This window comes from Procambarus clarkii, chromosome 21, assembly GCF_040958095.1.
Source record: "Procambarus clarkii isolate CNS0578487 chromosome 21, FALCON_Pclarkii_2.0, whole genome shotgun sequence".
Classification (NCBI taxonomy): domain Eukaryota; kingdom Metazoa; phylum Arthropoda; class Malacostraca; order Decapoda; family Cambaridae; genus Procambarus; species Procambarus clarkii.
This window is the reverse complement of record NC_091170.1, coordinates 27,842,803-27,859,190: the sequence shown is the minus strand read 5'-3', so window position 1 is coordinate 27,859,190 and position 16,388 is coordinate 27,842,803. Positions and strand designations below refer to the sequence as shown.

The window sequence follows — 16,388 nt, the reverse complement described above, 5'->3', positions numbered from 1 at the left end:
ACGTCCTGCTCTTACCGCTGCTTTCCCTTTTATTTTAATAATGCTTAACAAATTCTTAATAATAACAGTCAAAAATAACATGAAAAATAACATAGAAGACAACATGAATTATAATTAAACTGATAATATTTCGGTCGCCAAAACACGTTCCATAATTTTGCTTATTCAGGCTGATTTGCCCATTGAAATTGCCTTGGAACATCTCTCTCCTGTAGTCCCATGTGGAACATCCTTGGTAGTCCCATGTGGTACATATTTGGTAGTTTATTATTAAGGGAGGTGCAGTGGTAATATGTTGAGTATGTATGCATTTTAGGGCCATTTAAACTACCTATAGACCGGGCATTGTATCGGAAACCTTAACTTATCATGAAGCCATTTGGCAGTGTTTTGTATTTTGTCGTAAAACTATGGTTTAAAGACATTTGACCGAAGTCCCAAATCAGAGATCAGTTTCCTTGATTTTTATTATTATTATTATTATTATTATAGTATTATTAGTATGAAATCACATTAACGTGATATATATAAACGAGAAAAGATTGTTATATATCAGTGTTATATAACATGATATATATATCAATGACCACAGCTTACAGTTCAGCAGTGGTCTGGTGGTAAAGTATGCGACTTGGTATTGCCTTGGTCGTAGGTTCGCGCCCACCTCACTGCCCTAGTGTAGTTTTCTAATTATTATTATTATTATTATTATTATTATTATTATTATTATTACTGTTTTTATTGACACACAGAATATTAACCTCACTATGTTTATTCACCTCACAGCCCTAGGGGAGTTTCTCATTTTTTAATTGTTAATATTAAGTTCTCTAGAATATTAGCTGAATAGTAAACTAGCAGTACAAATCACATATATAGACTTCTTTCATTTTTATAAACAAGTATATTAGACCAGGACAGACAAACACTCAGGTCAGATCTATGTATACAGCAACAGAGATCAGACATTAAATATACAACTAAACAAGTTAGTCCATAGACATACATCTAAACGGGTCAAACCTTAAACATACAACTACACAAGTAAGACCTTAAACACACAACTACACAAGTAAGACCTTAAACATACAACTACACAAGTAAGACCTTAAACACACAACTACACAAGTAAGACCTTAAACATACAACTACACAAGTAAGACCTTAAACACACAACTACACAAGTAAGACCTTAAACACACAACTACACAAGTAAGACCTTAAACATACAACTACACAAGTAAGACCTTAAACATACAACTACACAAGTAAGACCTTAAACATACAACTACACAAGTAAGACCTTAAACATACAACTACACAAGTAAGACCTTAAACATACAACTACACAAGTAAGACCTTAAACATACAACTACACAAGTAAGACCTTAAACATACAACCAGTCAAATCAGACTTGGGCTTAAATATTTAAGATATAAATCCAAAGATGGATCATTAGAGAATTTAATAGTTCCATAATTGTTTTAAAAATAGTGAAATTTTTCATTGTAAACATTGTTAATTAAGCCAATGACAAGGGAGTTTCGACCATGTTGTCAAAGCAAATTAATATAGTTCTACGAATCGCAAACTGCGAATTAATTTTTTATTTATTTTTTTATTTGCTAAGGTACAAATTAATTGGTTATCGGATTAACAAAGGCCAGGCAAGAGGCAGGCAAATTAAATTACAGTTTGTGTTCTATTTATTCAACTATTGATGGATAGATGTAGTGAGGACCCAAAGCGTCAGAAAAGAAGATAAAATCTGTCCCTTTCTCGCTGAAAGCTTAAAAAAAAATCATATTTGTTCCCTGTCACCACCAGTATATTTTTACCGTTTTGTATTAGTTAATTTGTGCTACATAGTAGCTAGCTCTAATATTGATACACCCCCTTTAGTTACAACTCTACATGACACATGACATAATATAGAACGCCATTGGGCTCCTCCAAGGCCACGTGCCTTCTATGCATTTCCTCTCATAACTGCAACACAAAGACACTGAACGTGGTCCTCTATGGTACTTAGTTACCCTCATTATTTTATAGTCCAGCTCTCTCCGGAAGGTTAGTACACGATAGCTCTACGAACCAAGGGTTTCCAAGCCACCAGGGAATAAGCTGTAGCAATGAGCCTACTGCAATGAGCTGTAGCTTTCTGAGCTATGCATATTGGTTGAGATGGGATGCTAACTGTGTAGGATTGAGTGTGCAGAGGGATTGGTGCACTTAATTGAAGAGGTTTATCGTTGGAAACAGAATGGCTACAATTACCTGCTCTCTTGTGGGAGAGAATCGATGGCGATTAAGCGGTGGGGTTAGCCGAGTGGTATTTATAAGTGATACCCCTTCCTCGAACTCAAGGGAGGATCGGCACTAACCCGTCCTCACACTCAAGTGAGGGACACATATACACCTGTACTTGCACTCGTGTCAGGTACAGATATCAACCCGTACTCACACTAAATGCCTCGTATTAATACATTCAGAATACAGAAGTACAAGTAAAATGCTATATAGTGGAAATTATTGAATTATAAACGAACACTTTTAATGCATAATGAGCACTGGTCCCTAAATGCTTGACAGGTTGGAGTCAGGTTTGTACTCGTGTTGTAGGGTAAAAGGCATTCATATGTGACGTGTTTCATTGTGGTAACAAACTGTGGGATGAGGTATGTGGGTATGGTTAGAGCAGGTGTGTGTGTGTGTGTGTGTGTGTGTGTGTGTGTGTGTGTGTGTGTGTGTGTGTGTTGGAGGGGGTGAGTGTATGCAGGGGTGCGTGTTCGGTGTGTGTGTATCTGTGTGGATATATGTAGAAGGGCATGTTGGGTGTGTGGGTGTATGTCGGGATGTGTGTGTGTTTGTGTGTGTGTGTGTGTGTGTGTGTGTGTGTGTGTGTGTGTGTGTGTGTGTGTGTGTGTGTGTGTGTGTGTGTGTGTGTGTGGTGGTGTATGTGGTGTATAGGAAGCTCTACTCCATTGTATGTCAAAACAAAATTTCCGTTTACATATTATTTTGATTCATTTGTATTATAAATTAAAAAAATTTCCCCCCAATTAAACAATCGAGTTAAAGCAGCCATATTTGCAATCATTTTCGAAGTGAACGCTTCGCACACACCTATAAAATTGGACAAATAATCCAAGCTTAACAGATGGCGTCATGTATTTTATAAACACCTATTCGTTAACATTGTGCATAATGCTATAAGCTCATTCGAAGCTATTAATGAGCTAATTATAACAGCAGGATTATTTTTGGGATGGATGATTATCTTGGTAATTACTTAGCCCATTAGTTCACCTTCATTGCCCAATTATTGCTCGTAATTGTGCATTGTTGTGTTGTTTACTATGCTTTACGTCTGTGTGTGATTGTATAAAGAGAGTGATATTACTTTATCATCGTTGGTATCATCCTCAGATGGTTAAATAGGACAACGGAGGTAACCATCTGTTAAATTTAGTGTGCTATTGAGTGCAAAAAATGGTGACTTTAGAGTCACCAATGCCAGACAACAATCAAGAAGCAAGCGTTCGTCTCCAGTATATAAGGTGACAGCTACGGATGTCAGAAACAATATAGCCGAGTGATGGATGACTCAATGAGAACATCGCTTCATACGTCGCGTCGGATGAAGCCATGAGTGATGTCGCATTGCTGAGCAACTGACGAGTCTTGAGAGCAGAAAGAACATGACAAATAAAATTTACTTGAGCACTAACAGCCATGAAGACAGAATCATATGGATTCTCGGTGAAACTTTTGAGGCGAGTGTCGGGTGAACATCGGGTAGCCATGAGACGGGTAGGAGCACTCTGACAGAGTGGCTGCCCCAGACGATCTAGAGGCAACGACCCTGACTTAATGCCAGAGGATTAAGACCATCGAGGGACGGTCAGACTTGGAGTGGATCCGAAGAGAAGAGTTCTCAACACAGCGAGCGGGAAGAGAACCAGGAGAACCGTCGTCTGGAGCTCCATCTGCAGGAGATAGAGGTCCCCGAAGACGCTGGATGGAGATGGTATCGTCCTAATCAAGAGAAATAAGGTATTAACGTGCAAGATATTAAGGAAAATGGATAAGGAAGTAACAACAATGGGTGAGGAGGTAATGTTGGCCGTGAGGAACTATAGAAGTAAGGTTGGAGGCTGGATACACATATGAGCCCATGACACGTGAGGAAATATTTTGTTCAGATTAACAATTGCAAATAAAGAGAATGGGTTGCGAGAAGAGATCGATGAGATAAATTCAATAAATAGCTTCGTAAGGAAATATGACTAGAAATAGCAGGGAAGAGAGTTAATATATTAAAAGACCAGGAGAAGGAAAGGCAGGGCAAGGGAGCTTTGTTCGACTCAGCAACCAACCCCGGGATTTGCCGGGAATCGAACCCGGACCCTTAGGACTACGACCACAGAGCGCTGTCAAGCCAGCCGCGAGGCCCCCCGAGGTATGTGTGTGTGTGTGTGTGTGTGTGTGTGTGTGTGTGTGTGTGTGTGTGTGTGTGTGTGTGTGTGTGTGTGTGTGTGTGTGAATTATTAAAGTAATTTAGATGCATCACCAGGTAGCAGTTTTTCACACGTCAAACAAAGTGCATTAAAAGTGGTAATATCTCTCTCTGCAACGTGCAACAGGTGTTCAACTACCTGTATTGATGTTAAAGACGATGTTCTCATCCGTGTGTAAGGATGGAAGATATTTGATCTATTATGGAGGAAGAGAGAACAACTGAGGGCAGAACGAAGAGGATGAACAAGAAGAACAACAGCGACAAGAACAATACGTGGAGCAAGGACACGAAGAAATAAAGGTGGGGGAAGAAGAACCATAAGAAGAACAAAAAGAGGACAAAGCAACCACCACAGAACAGTTGTAACAAGTGACTCCCAAAGAAAATGTTCTCTTGGCACAAACAGAACAATTTCGAGAGTCGTTTCATCCAAAATGCACAAAATTATGGCATTGGTTTTGGTAACAGGTTGGCAACCAAAACGGAATCACTTCAACAATATAAATATCACGTAAATTATATGCTTATAACATATTAAATAAATTACTTTTAATATAATATTCTTTTACTTATTATTCAAATACTTATATTACACATATAAGTTCATATATGTTTAGAAAAAATAACCTCTAGAATGCAATAAATAATCTAACATGTGATGACATAATAATGTTAATAATAATAATAATAATAATTCATTATTAATGGTAATAATAATTGTACTAACATATGTATCTATCTTGTGTAAACAAGTACAGACTTGCTGAATTAAATGGAGGTCAAGAAAGTCCACTTTTACCCCCACCTACACCCAGGGGAGAGTATGGGTCAAGAGGGTCAATTTGAACCCCCCAAAAGGGTCAAGAAGACCTACTTTGAAGCAATAAGTCGTCTGAGAAGCTAAAAGTTGTCTGCGGGGGTCTTACAGGACTCAATAATTGGGACTATCCAATTTCCGAGTAATGTGAAGGAGCACTGACGAGGTAGACTATCCAAGCTTGCAGGTAATCCTACTATAATGGGGTAAAACATGATGGAAGATTGCAAGTATTTAATTGATTTAACCATTTGGGTAACACACACACACACACACACACACACACACCCACACACACACACACACACACACACACACACACACACACACACACACACACACACACACACACACACACACACACACAATCGATAGGGTAGATAAAGACAGGCTATTTAACAGAAGGGGCACACGCACTAGGGGACACAGGTGGAAACTGAGTGCCCAAATGAGCCACGGAGATATTAGAAAGAACTTTTTTAGCGTCAGAGTGGTTGACAAATGGAATGCATTAGGAAGCAATGTGGTGGAGGCTGACTCCATACACAGTTTCAAGTGTAGATATGATAGAGTCCAATAGGCTAACCTGTACACCTGTTGATTGACGGTTGAGAGGCGGGACCAAAGAGCCAGAGCTCAACCGCCGCAAACACAACTAGGTGAGTACACACACACTTTTCCTGCCGCTCACTCTTCCGAACACTCCTCGAGAATTAATTAATCAAGAAATTGACATAAATTCAATTCAAGTAAAGAAATTTAAGTAATCAAATGTTTAATTCTCTTTGAACGCAGAGCAAGTTTGGACGGCGTTTTAACGATGAGTCCTGAGTCATTCTCTTCACTTGGTGTAATCTGAATAATATTCGTATTCTTCTAAGACTACATATATTATGGTGTTACATAGTCTTCCCGGCTTTGGGCCTTCTTTTGATAAATCCTAAAAATTATCCATGAATATAATTTTCTTCACTTTCTCGTTAAAGCTTTTTCAGGTCTTAAAATTGTTGAATGGAAAAGCTGCATACGGAAAAACACAATTAAACTCTTAGTGGCGAAAGCTTTAATGCATTTTGCTGTTAAACTACAAAGACCAATTAATATTTTCATTTAGTCGATGGAAAAAAAGCGTATCGGAGCACCTATAGACGAGTTAATTTACCACTTCCATCCCTCCCTCGGCTGCCAGGAACAAGAGGTAGACAAATGTTTCTTTAAATCTTGATCTAATGTTTGTCTTGGAATATTATTCTTGATCTAATGTTTGTCTTGGAATATTATTCTTGATCTAATGTTTGTCTTGGAATATTATTCTTGATCTAATGTTTGTCTTGGAATATTATTCTTGATCTAATGTTTGTCTTGGAATATTATTCTTGATCTAATGTTTGTCTTGGAATATTATTCTGTCTCCTGCCTGCGGATTCCCCCACTAACTTTGCTTGTTTTTTCCCACTGGTGGAATGTGAAGGCGACGCAAGGGGTGAAGAGAGGTGCAGGGGAAGGGGCAGGAGGGGCGCAAGGGAGGAGAGGGAGGTGGGGGAGATGAGGGGAACGGAGAAAGGGAAATAAATGTAAATTAAGGAATGGACTGTTTTCTATCCAGGCGTCACATAATTTTCATCAAAAGTTTCTTTCTGTCTACATGTCTTCCTCTTTTTTGTTTCACCCAAGTTGCCAATTTCAGTTTGGTTGAAAGTCTACCCACCGAGTACGGTGTGGTCTCCACTGTTCCATCAGCCCCCACAGTCCCATCAGAAGGACTGATGGGATTGAAAATATATATATGATGGGGGTTGAAATATGTATACATTTATGTCTCAGGAGATCTTTGGTAAGTCTGAGGAAGTCTTGGATATGTGCCTCAGGTCATGGGTATGTGTTTCAGAAAGTCTTGGATTCACGAAGTCACGCGGAAATGTCTCAGTGTGGGTCTAGGGTGTATGCCTCAGATGTCACACATAAAAACATATAAACACACATGAAAATAAAAATGCACGCGTGAACACACACACACACACACACACACATACACACACACACACACACACACACACACACACACACACACACACACACACACACACACACACACACACACAGACACACACACACACACAGGCCCTGGGGGCCTGGTAGCCTGGTGGATAGCGCACAGGACTCGTAATTCTGTGGCGCGGGTTCGATTCCCGCACCAGGCAGAAACAAATGGGCAAAGTTTCTTTCACCCTGAATGCTCCTGTTACTTAGCAGTAAGTAGGTACCTTGAAGTTAGTCAGCTGTCACGGGCTGCTTTCAAGGGCGTGTGTGTGGTGTAGAGAGAAAAAAAAGTAGTTAGTAAACAGTTGATTGACAGTTGAGAGGCGGGCCGAATGAGCAAAGCTCAACCCCCGCAAACACAACTAGGTGAATACACACACACACACACACATCTAGCTCCCACCAATGAATGAGTGTCAAATGTCATTCCGTTTAAAATTAGTAAACAATGAATGTTTTCATGACAAGCGTCGCAGGAACTAAATAAACCAAATGAACATCAATTGTCATTCCAAGCATTTAATGGTAAAAAATATATACATCAGTAGTATTCAGAGCAATTTTAATTTGGCTTAACAAATAATAATCCATATTTATAACGAACCTGTATTTATATTGCGAGGGATTCTATTGGCGAGCCGCTTCATATCTCGCTGGAAGAGGAGCGTAGCCAGCTTATAATGAGAGACGTGTTTGTCTGTGTTTGTGTGCAAGTCTGCCTGTGTTTGGATGCTTGTCAGAATACGAATATGAAGAAGCTTGATATGTCGCTGGTTGTGTCAGACTTGTTGCAGTTTCTTTTTTATTATGTGTGAGCGAGAGCGAGAAATGTTGTATCTTTATCAATAAATTAGAATGTCTTTCTGTGTGTAAATATTGAAAATGGAATGAGTGCCTTTTCACCCAATGCCATTGCAACCCCAGCCCTGGATTAATTTTGCAATGTCATAAATTATTCTCGGAGTATTTTTAATTTTTGTTTCTCTTTTTTCTTTGTGTAGTATAGCACTTAGTACTCTGATGTTCGTAAAATAAAAACTAATTAAAACTATCATATTTTTCCTGTAATCAGGTGAGATACTTGACTGTTGGCTGCCGAGGGGGGGGGGAGTGGGGGGTAGGAAGGGGGAATGTAAGGCGAGCCTCGATGGATATCAGGTGGGCCTCGAGGGATATCAGGTGGGCCTCGAGGGATGTCCAGATATATAACACTAAATCCCTTGTAGCAACTCATATTGAACATCTTCAACTTCACGAAGTAACGAGAAATGGAATAAATCTCTATATTTATAATAGATCGGATTGCCTTTGTGAGGAGTTTTAATCTGAATGTGGCACTGGAATGTCATTCAGCAATCTGAAATATTTTCAAAATTTTAGCGATTATTTTTTAATAAAAAATAAAAAACACGAAACAAACTCAGTTGCCGCCCTTGAAATAGGTTCTTTCCTTCCTCATTATGTGTCAGAACTTACCGAGCACGTGCATATGTTAAACTATTGCAATGACTAATTGTTTTCGAAATCAACAAAATCGTGCAGGATTTGTAGAGAAAACAAACTCGCTGGCAAATATTCCAAGGCATTTTCAGGCTATACTCTCCCAAGCTGCTGTCGTTCACAAAGGCTCATTCCTCAGTTTTTTGTTCTATTCAATTAAAAACGGCATTCACCCAATTTCTGTCATTTCAAGCCAATTAATCCGAACCAAATCATCTAAGCTAGTGTGCCCTAGGCCTAACTATGCAATAATATACTTGTGAGAAAATATCTTTATATGTTGGTGAAAACTAACGAATGTGAGATGACAACATATGGGAATATGGATTTCTGTGGTGATGGTCGCAGCTTGCGGGAGCCATGGCGTTAGGATGGATATGAGCGGCTGCAGCCGGATTGTCAAATGATTGCCACACGTGATTGTCGTGAAATCCCCACTGGTTCATAAATAACCATTCAGATGATTTGGCCTCGTCACTCGTTTAGTGAGGCATCCAGACCTGCCAGCTACCTGACCCGTTAGGGCTCTCGCTCTGTGGACACTGAGGGTGACAAACTTATCTATGCTGCCGGATTATAGCCATAACAAAAATCGGAGCGTTAACAATGCTGATTTACTTCATTAACTTTAATGAGTAAAAATGAATCTCTATCAGCTTTTTGTCACCCATCCATGTGTATAATATACATGTACGTATATGAATGTCAGCTACACTCACCTATCCCCCATCTGTGTATCAGTCGACACTCCGGTACACACATCGGTGCATCTAGCGCTCCATCTCACAAACACACGACCGTCATCCCAACATTCACAGAGCGGAATGTTGAGACTACAAACACATGCTCAAAGGGCCTCCTCCTCTCGCACCCCCTCTCGTCCCTTCAACTTTCAGTGTGTCCTTTCACACACGAGAGATAGACACTCAAGCATACAGATAGACAAGCACACATTCAGACAGAAAGGCAATACACAAATAGGTAAGCATACAGACAGACAGGCAGACAAACATAGACCGAAAAACAGATAATTGTTAAAAATGTTAACATGTTTATTTGCATCTGATTCAGTTCCAGCCCAAACAGCACGGGGCTGGTCCTGAGATATGGACAACTTGAGCACAAAGGTCCAGCCCTAACACAGGCCGGTGGAATGGAAATAAAAAGAGAAATAGTTTTCTAGCCATGACAGCTCGACTGTTCCCTGGCAATGCACTTTTTTAAGCTGATAAAAACAATATTTTTTTTAATTTTGACTCGATTATATGTGAAGGGATGTTGGGAGTGAACCAAAATCAACCATTTCTGATATTTTATTAATGGTTTGTTATTTATTATTCTAAGTATTTAATTATTCGTTTTGTATTATGAAAATAATTAGTATTTTATTATTTTTATTATTATTTTTTTAAAAGCCGTATTTTAATATTTAGATTATTTAAAATCTTCTTATTCTTATTCTTCTTATTATTATTATAATTGTTATTTTATTATTGTTGTTACTATTATCATAATAATTAAAGCAACTTATTATGATACTTTAAGAAAACATGATAGAGAATCGATCCTTGGATATTCATCCGTGCTTCACTAAGCCTAAGCAACCACACACTCATCCATTCTACCACAGATTCTACCTAACAACCACACACCCCACTGCAATACCACACACTCCTCAGTACTACCACACCCTCCACTACACTACCACACACTGCACTACACTACCACACACTCCACAATACTACCACAAACTCCACTACACTACCACACACCTCCACACTCCCCTAGACCATCGCATCATCACACCAACACATCATCACAACACCACACTCCACCACAACACCACACCACCACATCACCACACTCCACCACACCACCACATCACCACACTCCACCACACCACCACATCACCACACTCCACCACACCACCACATCATCACACTCCACCACACCACCACATCATCACACTCCACCACACCAACACATCATGTTCCTGCGCATCTCACTGGAAAATAATAACAGCATAAAAAAACTGATGATAGTCGAGGCCAGAACAATACGCAATAGCAGCTGGACGCCCAACACAATGGCCTGATTTGGCGTATGTGAGAGTCTCTTTCAGGCCTTCACTCTAGGTAAATTGTTACCTAATGTGTCATAATGAGAGTTGAGGAGGGAGGGAAAGAGAGAGAGAGAGAGAGAGAGAGAGACAGAGAGACAAAGAGAGAGAGAGAGAGAGGGGGGGGGTATCAGCGATTGCTGAAAGCAAAAGGGCTAAAGATCAAAGTATTGTCTAGAAGAAGAGAATGAGAGAAGAGGCATCACACAGTGCTTCAGGAGCCGAAGAATCGACGACTCTGTATATATTTCCAAACATACTCTCGCACCAACATACTCACCCTTTCTTTTTTAGTATATTCTCAACCCAAAACATTCCATCATACTACCAATCTCACTTATCTTCCATCCAACATTGCTGATACTTATTTGATAACCAACATTCTCTCCCACCTGCATGTTCTCCATCATACCTTCCTATCAATATGGCTCTCAACATACGCTTCAACATACCCTGAACTCAACATAGTCCTTCCTTGAGCTCCAATCATACCATCCTCTCAACATAGTGACCAATATTTCCACCTCAACATTAATTTTCTTTAGGCTCTCCAACATATATATATATATATATATATATATATATATATATATATATATATATATATATAATATATAATATATAATATATATTATATAATATATATAATATATATTATATATATAATATATATATATAATCCTCTTTCTCTCTGTATATAGCGAGGAACTTGACCAGCAAAACATACTTCAGCATGCACTGCTTTGCCTTCTACCCGGCCCCGCCACATACCCGGCCTTGCCCCATGCCAGGCCTTGCCCCATGCCAGACCTTGCCCCATACCCGGCCCTGCCCCACACTGGCCATGCCTGTATCCAATGGCCAGGGGCATTTAAGGGACACATTCCAACGTCATCATTTATAAAACTCTTTTTCCAATGTAAATATTTGTTTCTTCTCGCCTGTGGGGATGTGTTGAAATCCTTGGAATTCTTCATTGAAAAAATTCTGTACTCACCCACCTCACCTCACCTATTTGTGCTTGCGAGGGTTGAGCTCTGGCTCTTTAAACCCGCCTCTCAATCATCAATTAACTGATGTACAGATTCCTGAGCCTACTGGGCTCTATCATATCTACATTTGAAACGGTGTATGGAATCAGCCTCCATCACATCACCACTTAATGCATGCCCTCTGTTAACTACTCTGACACTGAAAAAGTTCGTTCTAACGTCCCTGGGGCTCATTTGGGTACTCAGTCTCCACCTGTGTCCCCCTTGTTCGCGTACCACCCTTGTTAAAAAGTTTATCTTTATCAACCCTGTGAATTCCTCTGAGAATTTTGTAGGTAGTGATCATGTCTCCATTTACTCTTCTGTCTTGTATGTGTGTGTGTGTGTGTGTGTGTGTGTGTGTGTGTGTGTGTGTGTGTGTGTGTGTGTGTGTGTGTGTGTGTGTGTGTGTGTGTGTGTGTTCGCGTGCATCAGTGTTCTATCGTTTTTCACTCACTCAGTATTAGTACACAACCACTTGGGATGGACGGTAGAGCGACTAATAGAGAAAAACTTGAGGAAACGTGATCACGACATACAAGATCATCAGTGTTCCAGTCAAAGTGGACAAGGAAAGGTGATGTATTATGAGTGGGAGACCGACAGCTGGACACCTGGAAGTTCGAAATATTGACTCGTCAGGACGAAGGTATCTCTAAATCCAGTAACCAGAAGCTGGAACTCAATTTACACAAGAGCATTCTACTTATCCCTTTACGGAGCAACGTTTAATATAATAAAATCTCTCAAATGTACAATTCAAATCTGATTTTAATAGAAACGCTTGGATTAATTTAATCACTAAATGTTTGCCAAACTGTTATCGACTGCATTCTTAAAGCTGCTTCAAATTTACCCCACTCCCAAGACACCACCACTACCCTGCCCTACCTTGTCCACTAGTACGTCACCCGAGCCACAACAACCCAACCCCCACCTGCAGAATAAACATCAATATCCACTGATTAGATTTTCAGTAATCACGTTAATGACCCTCGACACAAGGAATTGATGCCACATGACGTTAGAGGTCACGGAAAAATATTTAGTGCAGATTAACAGTGGACGCATCACGGTGATTAAAATCGCTCTAATGACAGAGTTAGAGGCGATTATGTGGAAAAGGAACAAGAATGGCGAGGTTGGGGCACAAGGTGAGGGAAGGAGTGGCTTGTGATAATTAAAATTCTCTCTTCAGCTGCGATAGAGCCTAGAGAATCACATAGAACAACTCACCCACCAGCGCGCGCACACACACACACACACACACACACACACACACACACACACACACACACACACACACACACACACACACACACACACACACACACATACACACACACTCTCTCGTGTATACCAATGCAGATTCGACATGTCCTTGGTGGCAAGGGACCATCTCCCAACAATTCCATTTGTGTTCTTTTTATAAAACAGGTAATTGCAAATGCGAATTTGACTACTCATCAACGCATGACCTTGTGTGACGAAATTATGTTCAAAATTGTACACTGTCGTTTCACATGTAACAATTTATGTGTTAAAAATGTGGATTATACCGCATTATGCTCGATTAGGTTTGGTTAGTTTACGTTAAGTTGGGTCTACCTACCAATTCCTCCCTGGTATGGGATAGAATAGGTTGAATGTGGGTAAATTAAGTTTGGGGTGAGGTTGAAAGGATTTAATACAACTATAAATAACCTGGCGAACAATTCTATGTACAAACGACCTTCATTCAGAGGAAACATAGGGCACCTGAACTATTGAATACCATGAGTGTTAAGGGAAACATTCAGCGGTACAGTGTTGCGCTCTGGTACTGGGTCATCAAGACGTGTTGCAAGCAGTGGAGTGGTGCGAGTAGTGGAAGGATGACAACTGGCACTGTCGGAAGAGTAGGAGCTATCAATGGCAACCCATTCTCGTCAGCGTTTTCAACGTCAGTAAGCTGTCGCAATAATGCTGCAAGATTCGGTGTAAGTTAACTCAAGCTTAGGTTTGAGCTGCCATAAGCTTAGGTTTCAGTTGTAAAAATAACTGTGATCAGATACGCCTTAGATTGAAAACATTTTTCCAACTCCCCTCGGAAATCAGCTATGGATAACAGTATCATTTATCTAGTCCTAACTTTAAATTTAATTATAATATTGAACGACCAATATCTTCGGTTTTCATTTTAGATTGTGTATATTTGGTCCATAATTTTTCCATGAACATATCGCTTGAAGAATCCAATTACGAGGCCCATTTGTGTAATTTCTAACAAAAATTACGAGATAACAAGATTTTATTCAGTGTAATACAGACGTTCTGGTTCTCCGACTCCCGATTGGCTGGCAATATTGTATTGGTTAACGGACAATTTTCTCCATATTCGTCAGTTATATTCTCATTTGCTGGCAATAATATTTTTATTCGTCTATGATATTCTTGTTATTGGTCTGTAATATTATTTTTATTCACAATCAATATTCTACTTTTTCTCCACCAATGTTCTTATTCGCTGAAAACAATGTTAATATTTTCATATATGAAAACATTAAAAGGTGAATTTTGTGTTCATTGAAAGAAGATCCAACAGCACTCTTACGAATGAATTTTTTTTTTCCCCGAATGTGACTGAATAGAAAGCTCAATTTACATTAGACTGCTCACATTTTTTCACGTCTTAAGTCAAATACTTGATTTGCAGTTACCGTAACTAAGGAATTACACAATGTAAACAAATTTTGACTTTTTCTTTTACTGGGTAGTAGAAAATAGCTATAATTTCCCTTCAGACATTTAGATGATCACTGGGGAAGTGGAGACGGTATCCTGTATGCCAGGGTAATCCCGGCCGGCGGGGTTACCAATCCTGGTCGGGACGAAAGAGTTCATCAATATATATATATATATATGCAATATATATATAATATGCGAACAAACTTGAATAGTCCCCAAGTCAATATGCAACTGATAACTCCACACCCCAGAAAGGTTCGAACCCAGACAGCCAGGAGCACTATGCAACTGGCGTACACGGTACCTTAACCACTCGACCAACCGTGACCGTTCAAAAGTCATTGTATTCATTGTTAATGAGACAATTTTGCGATTTCTAAACCGAAAAAGTTTACGACACTAGAGATTTTAATGAGGAAAGGCCAAGATTCAATGTTGACGTTTTATGACTAGGGAGCTTTGCAGTCTACGTTAAATGAGGGGCATTATAGTTTCCCAATCAAATGCTTAAAATATTCAATTGTACAGTAAAGCATACCGAACTTTCTCAATTTTTTTGCTTATCAAATATTAAACGAGGAGAAAACCATAATAAGTTAAGCATTTAGGTAATCAGATAATTCATGTGTTTGCATTGAGAAAGATATAATGTAATAAATGAAAAACATGTTTAGAGGCAGTCATTGAATAGATGAAATACACAAATAATACAACGCAGATATCACTATAGATAAGAATACTGATTAATTTCGCAAATTGTATAATATCTGTTCTACAGATTATTGTTGTGAAGTATTAAGTCTTACATCATATTAAGGATAGCTTAAACAGTCTGCTTTAGACTGTCAACTGTATGAAAATAAAAATATAAGAATACTATTTGGTTCAAAATGTCAGTTCCTATTATAAACTAAGCAACAAGTCAATCAACAAGTCAAAGTGTCAAGCACTTATTCAATCAATCAATTAACCAACTCAAATAATCAGTTAAATAAGTTGAATGCAAACAAAATTATCCAACAGGAGAACAATCACCATTCAACCAATAAATCAACCAACCAATTAGCCAAACAATCAACCAACCAATCACTCAGAGCAAATTTCCACTCGCCTAATTCACAGTTTAGTTTGATGAAGGGGAACCATCCCGACCTCCCTCCAGGCGTCTCTGATATTAGAGATTCATGCGAATCACGGAAGGTAGCGAAAGAGAAGGAAATAAATAAATTAGAAGCCGAATGAGGAGAAAGAAGAAGAAGAAGAAGAGGAGGAGGAGGAGGAGGAGGAGGAAGAGATGAAAAAGAAACGCGACCACGATAAATAAGAATATGAAATTGAAAAGGGGAAAAAGGAAAAAGAAAGAATAAAAATAGTAGATTGCGATGGAAAAGATGAAGTAGAAAGACTGAGGATATAATTGAGGTAAAAGGACTGGTTTAGGTCACGCAATCACATGGAGTGCTGTTGTTGGGTGGGGGGGGAGGTGGATAGGGGTGAGGAGTGGGGATTGTGAGGGAATGTGGGTGGCGTATGGGGGGGGGGGAGCGCGAGAAAGGGCAGGGGAATAGGACTACGATGTTAAGAGGGATGGAGAGAGCGAGAAGGAGATATAGCAAAGGAAAGCAACTCCG

The 16,388-nt window shown here is 39.4% G+C and overlaps 2 protein-coding genes across 2 annotated transcripts in view; one reads left to right on the top strand and one right to left on the bottom strand.

The window, feature by feature from the left end:
* Nucleotides 1–16,388, top strand: part of LOC123748238 (uncharacterized) — a 121,943-nt gene that overhangs the window by 19,693 nt on the left and 85,862 nt on the right. The gene's annotated exons all lie outside the window — the stretch shown is intronic.
* The window catches only part of LOC138367224 (mucin-21-like), a 75,883-nt gene that overhangs the window by 12,741 nt on the left and 46,754 nt on the right, over nt 1–16,388 (bottom strand). The window contains exon 4 of the mRNA XM_069328630.1: nt 3,912–4,039. Coding sequence (XP_069184731.1) covers nt 3,912–4,039 — 128 coding nt within the window. The remainder of the gene's footprint in view (nt 1–3,911; nt 4,040–16,388) is intronic.